General features: G+C 46.7%; 1 protein-coding gene across 4 annotated transcripts in view; it reads right to left on the bottom strand.

Moving 5' to 3' along the window:
• The window catches only part of Mgat5 (alpha-1,6-mannosylglycoprotein 6-beta-N-acetylglucosaminyltransferase), a 293,844-nt gene that overhangs the window by 173,851 nt on the left and 105,062 nt on the right, over nt 1-14,931 (bottom strand). For all 4 annotated transcript variants that reach the window (XM_075987774.1, XM_075987776.1, XM_075987777.1 and 1 more), the window contains exon 3: nt 1,612-1,773. In XM_075987774.1, coding sequence (XP_075843889.1) covers nt 1,612-1,773 — 162 coding nt within the window. The remainder of the gene's footprint in view (nt 1-1,611; nt 1,774-14,931) is intronic.

Raw genomic sequence — 14,931 nt, 5'->3', positions numbered from 1 at the left:
AACCACCTCTCCAAAGTGCCTCACCTCCAGCCCTACACCAGAGACTACGGTCATCCTGCCAAGAGGAACTGGGACTCACACACACACAGGCTCAGGGTGGGCTCCAAGGGGCTGTGATACAATGACAGACTGAAGGCAAAGTGTGGACAACGGCCTTTGGTATAAAACTTAGGTTTTGCTTTTAACCATTTCCCTTCTCTTGGTTAAGATTCCAGTTTGGAGAAGGGGCCAGGCAAGATGCATCCCTGTGGAAATCACGAGAAAGAGTCCACCTGGCATTCCATAATACACAGAGGCATTGTGTACAGCGGCAACCCTGCCTTAGCAAGAAGCTACCACAGGTAGTCGCCAGTCATCTTAAACTTCAAGGATCTGGGGGCTTCTATCACACTGGCTACCTGGCTGGCCTGCCTTCCTTCCTTCCTTCCTTCCTTCCTTCCTTCCTTCCTTCCTTCCTTCCTTCCTTCCCTCCCTCCCTCCCTTTCTTTTTTTGTTTTTTGTTTGTTTTTGTTTTTTTGTTTTTCAAGACAGGGTTTCTCTGTGTAGCTTTGGAGTCTGTACTAGAACTCGCTCTGTAGATCAGGAGCTAGACTCGAACTCACGGAGATTTACCAGCCTCTGTCTCCTGAGAGCTGGGATTAAAGGCATGTACTATTTTTATTTCTTGAGGCAGGGTCTCATGTAGCTCAGGCTGGCTTCAAACTCACTATGCCACAGAGGATGACCTCAAATTCCTGATCCCCCTGCTTCCACCTTGAGTACTCAGAATACAGGTTTGCACCACCACACCTGGTTTACGAAGTACAGGAGGTTGAACCCACAGCCTTGTCCATGCTAGGTAGGCACCCTACCAGCTGAGCCACACTCCAGCCCCTAAATTCCCTTCCTTCTTCTCTTATAACCTTGATAATCCAGTCATCTTCCACTTATGGGCAGGGAGTTCTCCTTGCTTGCCAGAGTAACATCTGTGCAATGAGAAATTATTTTGCATTCTTCCATTTTTTTCCTTTTTCATATAAATTTAATCATTCATTTATATCTGCCTGCAGCCACGGACAGCTTACTTCACACTCTGTGTTAAGTAAGATAGAGCAGTACTATCTTACCTTCTGTTAAAATTCCTCAGCTTTGGCAGTTGCGTGTTTTAGCTTTCTGAGAGGTTCTCCCAGGACAGCCTCAAATTCACTGTACAGATGAGGATGACCCTGAACTCCTTAATAAACTCCCACACTCAAGTGCCGGGATTACAGGACCACACTGCCACATCCTAAGAACTGGCAGACTCTTGCAGCTGCCGGGATCTGGGCATAGAGAACTCATCGGCAGGGAGCTTCTCTGATAAGCTCTATATTTCACTTAATCTAGGTTCTGAATCTTATCAGTAAAAGCCAATTCTAGGAGTTCTTTATCTGCAAACGTATCAGAGAAACCACCAGATATTCTGAGGGGACCATGAAGGCATCCCAATATCTGTTATTAAAACATAAATATAAGCTTGCCTTCACAACAGTCATCAAGCTTAGGGAGTCTACATTGTGCCAGGAGAGCGTTGGTGCTGGGATCTTAGGCAGGGCTCAATGCCATGGCTGCACAAGGAATGGCCATCCTTACCTGCCACATTAATCTTGTCAAGTGATACCAAGCTGGGGACAGCTGTGGTGGAGTTGGTAGAATTTGCTCCTGTGCCGTTGACCAGATTGTCCACCTTCGACTCGAGCTTGCCAATGCGCTGCAAGATGTTATCCAGCAACACAGCCAGCGTCTTCTTCAGATCTGCAATAGAAAAGGAAGAGAACTGAAAAGTTCTGCAGGCGCGGCTAGGCATATCCAACTGTGGCTGTGGGTACCTGGGATATATATGAACACAGCCCAGCTCTAACTCACAGACTTGCTTAAAACATTGGGAGACATTTTTGCAGGGTTTTCTTTAGTAATCTTAATGTATAGCACTTGAGCATGAGCTCCGTAGATGACAGTGTAACTACAACGTAAAAACGCCAGACAGAGGCCAGGGTATTAGCACGAGGCATAAGCATGAGGACCTGAGTTCAGGTCCTTAGCACTCACATAAAAAGCCGTGTGTGGTCATGCATGCTGTGATCCCCAGCACTGGGGAGCGGAAGGTATACAGAAGATAGCTAGGGCTTGCTCACTGCCAAGCATGACTCTGGGTTCAGCAAGAAAACTTGCCCCAAGAGAGTAGATGGAGAAAGGGAGAGAGCAGAATACCCAGCATCCTCCTGTGGTCTGCCCCCCAACATATGGACATGCAACACACACATACATACACACACACATACATACACACACCCAAAAATACAACAAAGTGTGAACATGCTCTCTCTGCCTCTGTAATATACAAAATAAAACTGAAATTGGGCCAGCAGTGAAGATGGGGTACATACAAGAACCTGGGTACCCTTCCCCAGAATCACAAACAAACCACAAAACTCTCAAATGTTTCTGAAGTAGCACAGATGACCTCCCCTAAAATAGGCACATCCCAGAGATAGCAGGAACTGTCTTCAACCCTGCCAGACTCCATCAAACAGAGCAGTCTGCGCAGAAAGCAACTCTGACAAGGAGCAAGGTTACAGGATTCTTTCTGGACATAAGGTCCTGCCCGAGAGAAGTTTGCCACGGCCCACCCTACTCAGCTCTGCAGGAGTTCCTCCTCCACGTGTCACCGTGGCTATTGACACACAATGATATGAAGGTGCAGCTTCAGAATGAAGTTCACTACAATTTTCAGTGTCTAGCATATTTTATTATAACATCTTTTTTCACCAAATCTTTGATGTAGGGGTCTAAAGAATTCCAGGCTGGTCTTGAATTTACTATAGTCAACAATGGCCTTGAACTCCTGATCCTCCTGTCTCTACCATCTGAGTGCTGAGATTACAGGTATATGCTGTCTTGCCTGGTTCTCTGTGGAACTGGGGGTTGAACCCAGAGCCCTGTGTGTGGCTAAGCAAGCATCCTACCAAATGAACCACATTCTTAGCTCTCAAAGTTTTTTATTATTCTTCTAAGATTTCATTCATGTATACAATGCCATATGACCATATCTGCCCATATTTCCTGGTGCTACAATTCTGTCGTATCCCCCAATACAACTTCATGTCTTTCCCCCATCTCTCTCCATTCTACCCTCCCCCTTTCCTTCTCCTTCTCCCTTCCTCTCTCTGATAGCCTACTGTCTAACTAGAGTTATTCATATGTGCACAGATGTAGGGCAGTCTACCTATAGTGGCCACACACACTCTCAAAGAAGAATGATCCTCCCTCCTCTGGCAGCTATCAGCTGGCAGGGTTGGAAAACACTTTCCTCATCTATGCTAAACAATCAGTTTTTTAAAGAGTATATTTTGATGTGGGATTCCCCTCTCTATGCTGTGAATACCATTGGTTAATAAAGAAACTGTCTTAGGCCTGTGATAGGGTAGAGTAGAGCTAAGCAGGAAAAACTAAACTGAATGCTGGGAGAAAGAAGGGTGGAGTCAGGGAGAAGTCACAGAGCCTCTGGTGAAGACAGATGCATTGGAACCTTGCTGGTAGGCCATGAGCCTCATGGTAAAATGTAAAATAATAGAACTGGGTTAAATTACGATGTAAAAGTTAGCCAATAAGAAGTTAGAGCTAATAGGCCAAGCAGTGATTTAATTGATAGTTTCTGTGTGGTTATTTTGGGAGTCTGGGCACCTGAGAAACAAACAAGTGGCCTTCTACAACAATTCTTATTGGTTATTGATGGCCACAATCCAACACTCATAGCCATGCTGGAGAACCCGACATTAACTATAATCAGATTTAGAAAAATGCTGAACTAAAAACTAGAGTAACCATTGTTCACAAATACTTCTTAAACTAGTAAGGATGTGGTCATATTCTAAATACTAGGGATAGTCTCTTGTGGTGCTTATACAAAAGAGTAGAGTCCATTTCTTACACCTCTGACTGTTACACGTTCCACCAAGCCTCACCAGAGAAGAAACAAGCTCCTTGGAACAGAGCATAAATGTGTCATGAACACTGTAGTCTATGTTCCTGGTTGTTTAGCATGAGAATTGTGTGAGCACCACACCACACCACAAAACAGCAAGGAGTCCCTAACCGTGGCAAAGAAAAAAACTCCAGACACTGCTGGATATATACTAGGGGCAAAATAGCCTTCATTGGAGAAACCACAAAGTAAAGGCCATATTCAAATCTCTTGCATTCCTAGTCATCCTCTGGGGATATTAAGAGTGTTTGAGAAAGATTTTGCAGTCAACAACACAAGAGTGAGAATGGAGGCTGCAAGCATGCATGAGTTGTGGCCTCCAACCATCACCGCCACTGCTAGAGACACAAGAGGATGAAGGAGCGGCTTTGTTTTCCTTCCTTCCCCAGGGGAGGGAACAGAAAATGAGCTAACATGGATGGGCTCTCAGGGCTGGGAACCTCCTGGGATGTGGTAAAAAGCTACAGAACTACAGCACAGAGTCCTAGTCAAGTTCACGGAGGGACACATCCTAGGCAGGACACAAAACAGTCACAGAATCACTTAAGGAGATCTTCTCAGGCTGGGGAGATGGCTCAGCTGGACAAGCACTTGCTAGAGGACCTGAGTCGAGCCCCTAGTACCCATGTACAAAGCTGGGCACAATGGCACATGCCCATCGATGCCAACACTAGGGAAGCAGAGAGAGGTGATGTGACTCCCTGGATCTCACTGAGCAGCTCCACGTTCAGGGAGGTACCCTGTCTGAAAATGAATATAGTCAAAAGCCACTTAGAAAGACACATAATGTCAACCTCTGGGCCCCAACTACCTGCTACACATGCACCTGTACAGACATGTACAGGTGGAGGGGTGAGGAGAGGAGGGGAGAGAGAGAGAATACATAGATTTTAGAAAAGCTGGTCTCCCTAAATTCTAAAATAGGTTGTCACAAAGAGTGACCTTCTCTCTCTGTTAACAGTGTGTGACTTTGTGACAGACAAGGTGTATGGAAAGACTTGGTGAAGGAGGAAGAGGAGGAAAGTTCCTTCCCAAACCATCACAACACTATCAGTTCTGTCTACGCCTTTGTCCTCCTGACTTTCCAGTTAACTCAGTGCATCCTACCAAGAGATGAAGACTGTAGCGCTAAGGGCAGTCCCCTCTTCAGAGTCACTGTAGACCTGCCTGCCGGCATTTCTAATGCGCAGCTTCTGAACCTACACGTCAGGCTCTCACCTCTCATGCCTCTGCCATGTCTCCTCACTCAGTCATGACCCAGCCATCCCACAGAGTTGGCAATGCCACTGTGCCATGCATCTCCACCCACCCACCTGTGAAGGCCCAAAAATGTGAGCCTATTCCACCTTGTCTGAAGGTCAGAGAGCTTAAGCTTACTCAAAGTTGCTGACAACCAGGGCTACACCCTGACCTAGGGTGTGGTTACTTGGTGTTTGGACATTAAGATGGCCCATGAGGTAGATCTACTCCACCCTGACCAAAAGTCAGAGAATTCAAGCATACTTCTGCTCCTTTTGAATTAGAAGGTTTGACCTAGGGAGTGGCTGCCTTCAGGATACTTGGTCTAGGGTGGGCTCACTGCCTAAATAATAGAACACTTTTCTCATGAATTAATGGCTTGATATCTCAAAGTATTGAAGCAAGTAAATGTTCTATTTGTCTTCTGTATTATGTTAAGGCAGTCTTTTGTCTTCCCCCTTTTGTATTGGGGTTTAAAAGTGCATGGAAAATTAAACACAGGCGAACTCAGAAGTTAGAATTCAGAGCTGCCCTCCCAATACTATCCTATGTCTCTGTGTTTCATTCTTACCTGTTTCTCCTACCTAACTTTTCTAATCCTCACACCCCTACACTGGAACATAAGAGCCCACCACAGCTAGAAGCCCAGCAGAAGTCACCCCCAAAAGGTGGCCCATAACATATGGCAGCCCTGACATAGTGCAGCCTGTGACTTTTGGGAGCCCAATGTGATGCAGCTTGTGACATACGGCAGCCCAACATGGTGCAGCTTACAACACCACCGCACCACTGAGCAAAGCCAGCTGATGGTGAGGTAGAGACTACCTGATAAGTCAAGACTTTCTTGAGTTTGTTTTATTGTTTTTGTTTCTTTAAGGCTGAGGAGATGGCTCAGTTGGTAAAGTGTGAGTTCCTAGGTTTGAAACCCAGAACCTGTATAAAAAGAATCCAAGATGGGTAGGTTTGTTTCGTTTTTTTTTAGGCAACCAAGCAGTCTAGCCTAATTGGAGAGCTAGTTCACAGATAGATCCTACCAAAAAATATATAGAAAAGAATAAGAGGGGAAGATAGCCAGCCTGGAGTATGTGAGTATGTGGCCTCCACACCCACGTACACACACATGCACAGATACATAGGCACAAAAGTGAGTTAGTAAGAACCCGGTTTGCACGTCTGCCTTTGCTTTTTGCACTTTGCTAGGAAGTAGAATGAGGCCACCAAAGCACTAAAGTCAAGTTACTAAACACCTCAGCATCTCCAGGCATTTTACTGCGGAGGGCATGGTTTCTCTCCAGCTGAGAAAAAAGAGTTCATTTCCAACGAAAGCAATACTAAGTCACAATTTCAAAGCAGTTCAAAATTTAAAATTAGTTCTTGTAGACCAGGCTAGCCTTAAACTCACAGAGATCCATCTGCCTCTGCTTCCTGAGTGCTGGGATTTAAAGGTGCGGGCCACTGCTGCCCAGCTTAAAAGGATTTTTAAAAATGGTTTGCTTGTTGGTGTGAGGTTTGCACAAAACACATCTGGAAGTCAGAGAACAACCCCAGATTTTTCTTCTTTATTCTTCTCTCATATATTACATCCCTCCTCTACTCCCAGTCTCCCCTCCCTCCCAACTCCCCTCTCCTCCCCAGCCCCTCCGCTTCTATTTCCCTACAGAAAAGGGCAGGCCTCCCAGGGATATCAACCAAACATGGCATATCAAGTTTCAGGTTTCGAAAAGAGTAGGCACCTCGCTCATATTAAGGCTGTATGAGGCAACCAGTAAGAGGAAAAGGGCCCCAGAAGCAGGCAAAAGAGTCAGAGCAGGCCCAGTTCGCATGGTTAGGAGCCCCACAAGAAGACCAGGCTGCACAACTGTAACATACATGCAGAGGCCTAGGCCTGACTCATGCAGGTTGTGGGTTCCGTCCCTGTGAGTTCCTATGAGCCCAAGTTAGTTGATTCTGTGAATTTTCTTGTGATGTCCTTGACCCCTGTGGCTCCTACTGTCCTTCCCCCTCTTCCACGGGATCCCCTGAGCTCCACCTCATGTTTGGCTGTGAGTCTGCATCTGTTTCCATCAGTGGCCAATGAACAACTCCAGATATTGTTGCTAAGAATTCTTCCCCACTTTCTATGTTTTGTTTGAAACAGGGTCTCTCATTGGTCTGGAACATCGCCACATATGTTAGACTAGCTGGCCAGTGAGCTCCCAGGCATCCACATGGCTCCCCCTCCCCCATCTCACCACCCATGGGTTTATAGATACAGGCTGCCAAGCCTAGCTTCCTTTATAAAATGAGTTTGGGGGTTTGAACTCAGGTCCTCACACATTCAGGGAAAAGGCTTTACCAACTGTGCCAACTCCTCGGTCCCATTTAAAGACACAATTCATGAGAAGCACACGAACAAGAAGATGGGGCAGATGGGGCCGAAGAGATTGTTCCGTGATGAAGAGCACACACTACACTACTCTTCCAGAGCAAACCAGTTTGGTTTTCAGCATCCACACTGGGCAGCTCACAGCCACCCGTAACTCTAGCTCCAAGAGGTGCAACACCCTTGGTCCCCTCAGGCACCTACACTTATGGGGTACACATTCACACAGACACACGTACTTGTAAACAAATACTAAATGAACAAAATGGGAGGGTTAAGGGGAGGGAGAGAGGTGTGGTGGGAGAGGGAGGGAGGGAGGGGAGAAGGGAGGGAGGGAGAGGGGCAGGGCTAAGAGGATGGAAAGCTCAGACTCTTTGACTTTTACTCATACACACGATGCCCAACACACTGCAGCACTTAGTGAATATGCTTTACATGAGCAAATGAATAAAACAGATGAACTATCACCTATTCACGAAGAACAAACAGTCGTCCTCACATAAAGTATAGCTTTCCAGGTGATAAAATTATCTCTCACCTGTTTTTTCTTAAAAGGCGCAAAAACTGTTCCCAGCTTTGCTGCAGTCCTGAAGAGACAGCGGAATATTTGTTTATGCTGTAGTCTTAGTGGCAATCCATTTATTAAAGGACACTGCATAATGAAGACTCATTTTGATAGAGTTTAATAAGAAAATGAGGACAGAAATATTCCTTCCAAACTCTAGCATAATCCTTTTATATTCATCAGAGTGTTTTACAGTTATGGTAGCAGTAAAATGTTTCCTCAACAGGATTACAATTTCTAATTATTAATACTTTCAATTATTTTTCTTTTTCTTTAGAAGCCTTGGCAGTAAAACTTTAAGCCTGACACAACCAACAAAAGTTTCTGTGTCCCTAAAATTCACTATGCACAAGAAGAATGAGACCGAGCAGTTGAAAACATTTTGAACAACTCTCTGGGGAAGGGAGCTCTGGAGCTTTTCCAGCCAGGACTTCTTGGGAGATGCTGACATCAATTCGACCATGGCGGAACAGGTGCCCTCGCAGCCTCTGGAAGTTTTCATCTCCAGAAAGCCATGACGGTCCACGGTAGAAAGAAGACACGACCAAGAGCAGGAAGGAAAAGGAGCTAGCACTGCTATTCCTTTGCGGGGGTTAATGTCGACTCACAGGATCCGGGGGCTGAAGAGAGCACCTCCATGTGCCTCTGTGAGGGGATTGTACATTATGTTATTTGAGGTGAGTAGATGCACCCTGAAACTAGTGTCCAACAAAGGGCTCTCAGTGACAGAGGCTCTGCTGGTAGATTAGAGTCCTCGGGTGTGTGACCCAGATCCTCAGGAGAGGATGGCAAACCATCATTTCTCTCATCAAACCTATCAGCATTCGAGGAATTATCAAGAAAGCCGTACAGGGGAATGCTGGGCGGTGGTGGCGAACGCCTTTAATCCCAGCACTCAGGAGGCAGAGGCAGGCGGATCTCTGTGAGTTCAAGGCCAACCTGGTCTACAAGAGCTAGTTCCAGGACAGGAACCAAAAGCTATGGAGAAACCCTGTCTCGAAAAATAAAAAAAAGAAGAAAGAAAGAAAGAAAGAAAGAAAGAAAGAAAGAAAGAAAGAAAGAAAGAAAGAAAGAAAGAAAGAAAGAAAAAGGAAAAGAAAGGCTGTACACGGGAGACATCCTTCCCCTGACCCCATCTGCCCTGGACCACAATCCCTTCTAGCATTCTGCGGACTATTTCAGGACAGGAAGCAGAGACAAGAGAATCCCCAGAAGTTCATTCAACCAGCTGGTCTGGCAAACAAGACACCCTGCCTCACACAAGGAAAAATGTGAGGAACATCACCTGGAGCTGTCTTCTGACCTCCACGTGTGTACCATAGTGCACGCACATGTACATACACACACAAGCATGAGCATGCACACATACACACAGAGACAGAAGAGAGGGTGGAGGGAGGGACAGATGGAAGGAGGGAGAGAGAGAGGTGGGGAGGACAACAAAACCAGGCAGCTATCATCAACCCTGCTGAAACTCAGCAGACTTCTCTTGTCAGCCAAGGGTTCCGTGCAAGGCCAAGGCTTGCCATCCACCTGTAAGGAACACTGCCCATCGGTGGCGCAGAGCTGACTTTGCAATGAGCAGGGACTTACACCCAAACCGCCAAAAATAACTCCCTTCTCTGTTTGGCTCCTAACTCAAATCTTTTTCTGCCACAGCTGCCCTGAAAGACAGAGCATGGACAAGAGAGCTGGCTGCAAAGTAGCCTTGCTCACAGCTCTAGAAAACAGGCAAAGACAAGGCACTAATGAGAAAGGAAGGTGTCAGTGAAAAGATAATTAACCCTGACCTCCTAGAACCATCAGCTGCCAGGCATGCCAAGTTCCATGAATTACGTATTTTCACATGAATTTTAAAATGACCTTCCGATGGAAAGAAAATATGGTCACAACAATGACCAAATATAGTGTATTTGTTATGTAGAAGGGCATTCACAACAGTGATGGTTTTATATATACGTTGTTATTTATTCCAGACGAGAGCTGGAAAAGACTCAAACAGGGCAAGAGCAAGCTCAGGTTACATTACCCCATCTGTGAGCTAGACCCAATCACTAGGCAAATATGGGTGTTGCCTCGACATCTGTGTTCACTGCTGATGGCGATTCATGAGTTAATCTATGTAGTTGTCAAGTGACTTAACAGCATGAAGAAACACCACAAAGATGAGGTTTCGGTATATAAATACCACTCCAACTTCTAAGAAGGAACGTGTACTTGTATACACGATCTATACACCCAAACATACGTGTCTCTTAGCACTTGTGAAAAGGCTGGAGGAGGGCAGGGAATATGGCTGAGCTGGTAGAGAGCTTGCCTATACGTGCAAAGGCTATGTCCCCAGCACCACATAGCCTAGGTTTAGTAGTATGAGCCTGCAATCCCAGCATTAGGGAGGCAGAGGCAAGAGGTTTAGAAGCACAGGGTTATCCTTGGATACATAGTAAGTTCTAGGCCAGCTTGAGACATATGCGGCCTTATGAAAAGAAAAGGAAAGGAAAAAGAAAAGAAAGCATGAGAGAAATTTACATCACTGGTTAGATCTGGGTTTGATTTCCTCATATGCTCTCAATTTTCTTTAAAAGTTCCCATTCTCTTCCAAATCCCCTAAGTGTAAAGGGCCAGTTTAAGTGTGCAGGCAGTCCAGTGACTTCCTCTCTCAGAAGACGCCCCGGTATCAAGTTGAATAAGATGTCTTAGAAGATTTGCAGTGCCGCTCACCATCCTACTCATTTGCCTGGTTTCTTCTTCTGCCACAGGGTCTCATGCAGTCCCTGCTGCCCCCAACTCCATCCCCCTGCCTCTACCTGTCTGGGGTGCCAGGTAAACACCACCGTATCTAGTTTGTGTGGCAGTGCATGAGCCCAGGGCTTCCTGAATGCTAGACGAGGCACACGCTCTCCCAGTTCCTGCCTCGACTTCCTTCAGTGATGGACTGTACCTGTAACAGAAATAAATCCTTTCCTCCCATAAATTGCCTTTGGTCTGGGTGTTTTCGCACAGTGACAGAAACTAGGGCGGGCACAGCATCCAAAGGTTGAGTGTGTCTAACACTGAAGCCCTGGCTGCGTGGTAACCAGAGGGGGTTTAACTAGGCTGGTGTGCAATAGAAGTTGCCCCCCAAGTTTGGTGTGTGGATGACTGCTGTCCCCTTCATCCATCCCCATAGGTGTCCCATCCTCCCGTCCCCACACTACATGGAAACAGGTCTCTCAGGACATTTTACCACAAACAGTTGCCATATCAAGAGCACCCATAATAACTACTTGGAGCACCCTGGATGTGGAGCCCACATGGAATTCCTCCCACTTCCTGCCTCACTAAAGACAGGACTGTGCCTCTCACGTTAGTCTCAGTTGTCAGGACACCATGCAGAGACAGAGTCCTGTGGTGGTGGGGGATGGGACGACACTGTTCATTCCTAGCTCCTACTGTGCGCTAGGCAAAGCCTTGAACAGAGACCAGACATGCTCACTGTCCCTGTCAACCAAGCTGAGGAAGATGATCATATTGTTAGCTGGCCGAGAAGTTAGGAAGGATGAGAACCACGGGGTGGCCCTCCTGTGAAGAGGTCTGGCAGACTTCTCAAAAACTGAGAAGATGGGCCTAAAGAAGACACAGAGGCCAGAACACTGGAAACCACTCTTCTATGACTCAGAACAAGAGTGAGGATGGCAGGCAGCTCCTCGGGGCCTCACCATGGTAAGTGGTCTGCCCGGCTTGATCTGAGAGGAAAAAGAAACGGAGGCACTGGTGTGGAAAGAGACAGGGCCATGGCAGCCTCTGAACACCAGCTAAGGGGAAGAACTTTCTGAGAAGCATCCTTTCTTCAAGCCTGAGGTGGGAGAAAAGGCTTCAACAATAGGGAAGGCGGTGAGCCCCATATTCACAAGCCCACGCGAGCACGCGCACACATACACACACACACACACAACCCTCATTGGCTGCCTCATCAATCTTCACACTGAGCTGATATACTTGGGAGGCAGGCCTGCCTCTGACAGAACTTTCTGCCTGAATGTCCACCACAGCACAGAGGGGAACTCCCCAAGCCCCAAAGGTCCATTTTTAGGTTCTAAGGGCGCCAAGCAGTCCTTTCCTTAACCACAGCAGCTGCATCCTTAGCCAATCCAGGAGCCTCTTTCCCCCAGCCAGCTCCTCTGCAGTAACAATGTATTGTTCCTTCAAGCCCAGAGGCTGTTTCCTCTCTGAGGGTTTTCCAGGAGACGCCACCAAAGTCCTAGCCCTCCCATGACAGTTTCCTTGGTCCTACTGATAAAAAAAAAAAAAAACAGAGGCAAGAAGAAAAACCCAAAAAGTACCTTTCTAGGCTTGCCAGTTTGTCCCATGCCACCTCCTCCTTTCTCACAGGAGCCCTTGAAAGAAAGGCGCTGTAACAGCTCTTGACTGCAGCTCCGAGAGTCACCTGGGGATGCGCAGTGCCCGTGGGTGTCAACACCCTGGCCAGAAATATCCATGCTGGAGAGGCACCTCCAGCCCAAAGCTGATACTTCGGGCTGCTCAGTCCTGGCTGCTAATCAAAGCCCAGAGCTGACCCCTTTCTCCCCTCCACCTTCCGCCTGACTGTGCCTCTTCCACCCGCACCCCACCCTGTCTCTCCAAGGGGCACCAGGGGCACCTCCAGCACTCATTTCCACAGCACCCCTCTCCCCATTCATTCCCATTGGGCCTTTCACCTCATGGCAGGCAGGCCCTCTCGTCTCCCTAGTGTGGGCCTATCTCCTGTTAGGCAAGCTCTGCCTCAACCTCCCCTCTTGACCCACCCTTCCTATTGTCATTCAGGTACACGCAACTCCCAGGACTTTAGCCTACTACAGAGATACTTATTTGCAGTATTCGCAACAGCCAAGCAAGGAATTGGCCTAGATGACCATTGACACATGAATGGGTAGTGGAAATACGGCATACATACATGTTGGGATTTTATTCAGCTGTAAAGAAAAATGAAAACTGTGGGAAAATGAGTGGTCTGGATATTACTGTATTAAGTGAAGTGATGTAGACTCAGAAAGACAAATACTACATGTCCTCCCCATATACAAGAGTTTAGCTTTTAATGTATATACCTGTCTATTTACCTATTTATAGATATGTATGTATCATCTCTATATATCTACATATAGATATATTAATGTACATATGCAAATGTGTCTGTATGGGTGTAGGCTATGAAACTAGAAAGGGGATCACGAGGGGAAAAGGAGGTGCTGAGGGCGGGAAGGGCAACAGTCTCAAGTGACATGAAGGCAGAAAGGAGGCCATGGGGTGGAATGGGGGATGGAAGGAACAAGGAGAAACAAAAGAATGGGGTATAAAGAGGGCAGGAGAATTAACAAAACCAAATTTTGTTTGAATATATCAACCTAAGTGATCCCTAATATTCTGTGTTCAGGTGCCTTGTCTCACCACTCAAGGCAAAAAAGTTCCTCAGGGACTTTTATTTAAATGTGGTGTGTGTGTGTGTGTGTGTGTGTGTGTGTGTGTGTGTGTGTGTGTGTGTAGGTGTGTGCACATGAATATAGGCTCCTTCAGAGGCCAGAAGAAGGCGCTGGATTTTCTGGAGCTGGAGTCACAGGTGGTTGCACACCAGCAAGTGGGAATGCCGAAAGAATAGAAAGCATTTCTTTTTTCCTTACTTTTTCTGAGACAGGGTCTCTCTGTGTAGCCCTGACTGACCTGGAACTTGCTCTGTAGACCAGGCTGGTCTCAAACTCAGGGATTCGCCTGCCTCTAAAGGCAGGCACCACCACTGCCTGGCTCAGAAAGCACTTTTAATTGCCTAGCCATTTCTCTAGTTCCTCTAGGATTTTTTTTTTTTAATGTAATTTCTCCTTTGCTATTTTCCAAGGAAGAGTGATTGCTCTCTGACATTGTCCTGCTGTTCTCCAGGATGGGGCACCCACAAGAGCAGAAAAGCCCTTTCCCCAGCATATGCCCAAAGCCTAGATAGTTGCTTAGAACACACCAGCCAGCAAAGGCAGGCCCTCACAGGCAGTCTCTAAGGATGAGAGACAGTCAAGTGGACAACCTGAGCTTTCAGAGCTCAGCAACCAAAAGCCAGGCAGAGACCAAGACAAAATAGGCCACAGATAAACCAGGCAGCAGGAAGTGGGTGTGGGGACTTAGCTAGGAGAGGCTCCCTGCTGTGTTAGTAAAGAGTCCTAGCCCAGGAATAAAATACAGAAATAAAGTGTATAGTTCATGAATATAGAAATATAAATTTGTAAGCCCAAACAAATTTTGGAAAAAATAAATAAATAAAGCTGGCAGCCACTGTTAACCTTTAACAACCGCTTTCTGCCTTAAAGTCAGACATCCTGGCAGCCATGTGGACAGAGGTAAACTTTTAACAATTGTCTCTGCCTCCCAGATTCCATGCTAGGCAGGTCCTGCAGACAAAGGTTAGCTTCTAAATGTTGCCTCTGTGGGACCCTCTGCTCGTGTTCCCTTAATTTTTAACTGTGACTCTACTCTCTGCCTTGCATTCTTTCAGGGACAGTGCAAAGGGCTGGGCCAGCCCCAGGCTTTCCCAAACACCCTAAGTTAACATCCTAATGTCCTGTAACCAAAAGCTGTAAAACTTAAAATGTGCTGTGACTTTAAGCCTGACCTCAAGGCTGTAAAAGCTCTTTGACCCCACCCAGTGCTTGATTTGATGGTAGGAGGAAGCCCCAAACCAGCCCCCAATGCCACAGCTACAGAAGCCCAATCTCTGGCTGTGGTCAGAGCTATAGCTGATAG

The sequence above is a fragment of the Microtus pennsylvanicus genome, chromosome 10 (assembly GCF_037038515.1).
Source record: "Microtus pennsylvanicus isolate mMicPen1 chromosome 10, mMicPen1.hap1, whole genome shotgun sequence".
NCBI classification, from domain to species: domain Eukaryota; kingdom Metazoa; phylum Chordata; class Mammalia; order Rodentia; family Cricetidae; genus Microtus; species Microtus pennsylvanicus.
Note: the sequence above shows the minus strand (reverse complement) of the source record. Positions and strands in the feature narration are given on the sequence as shown.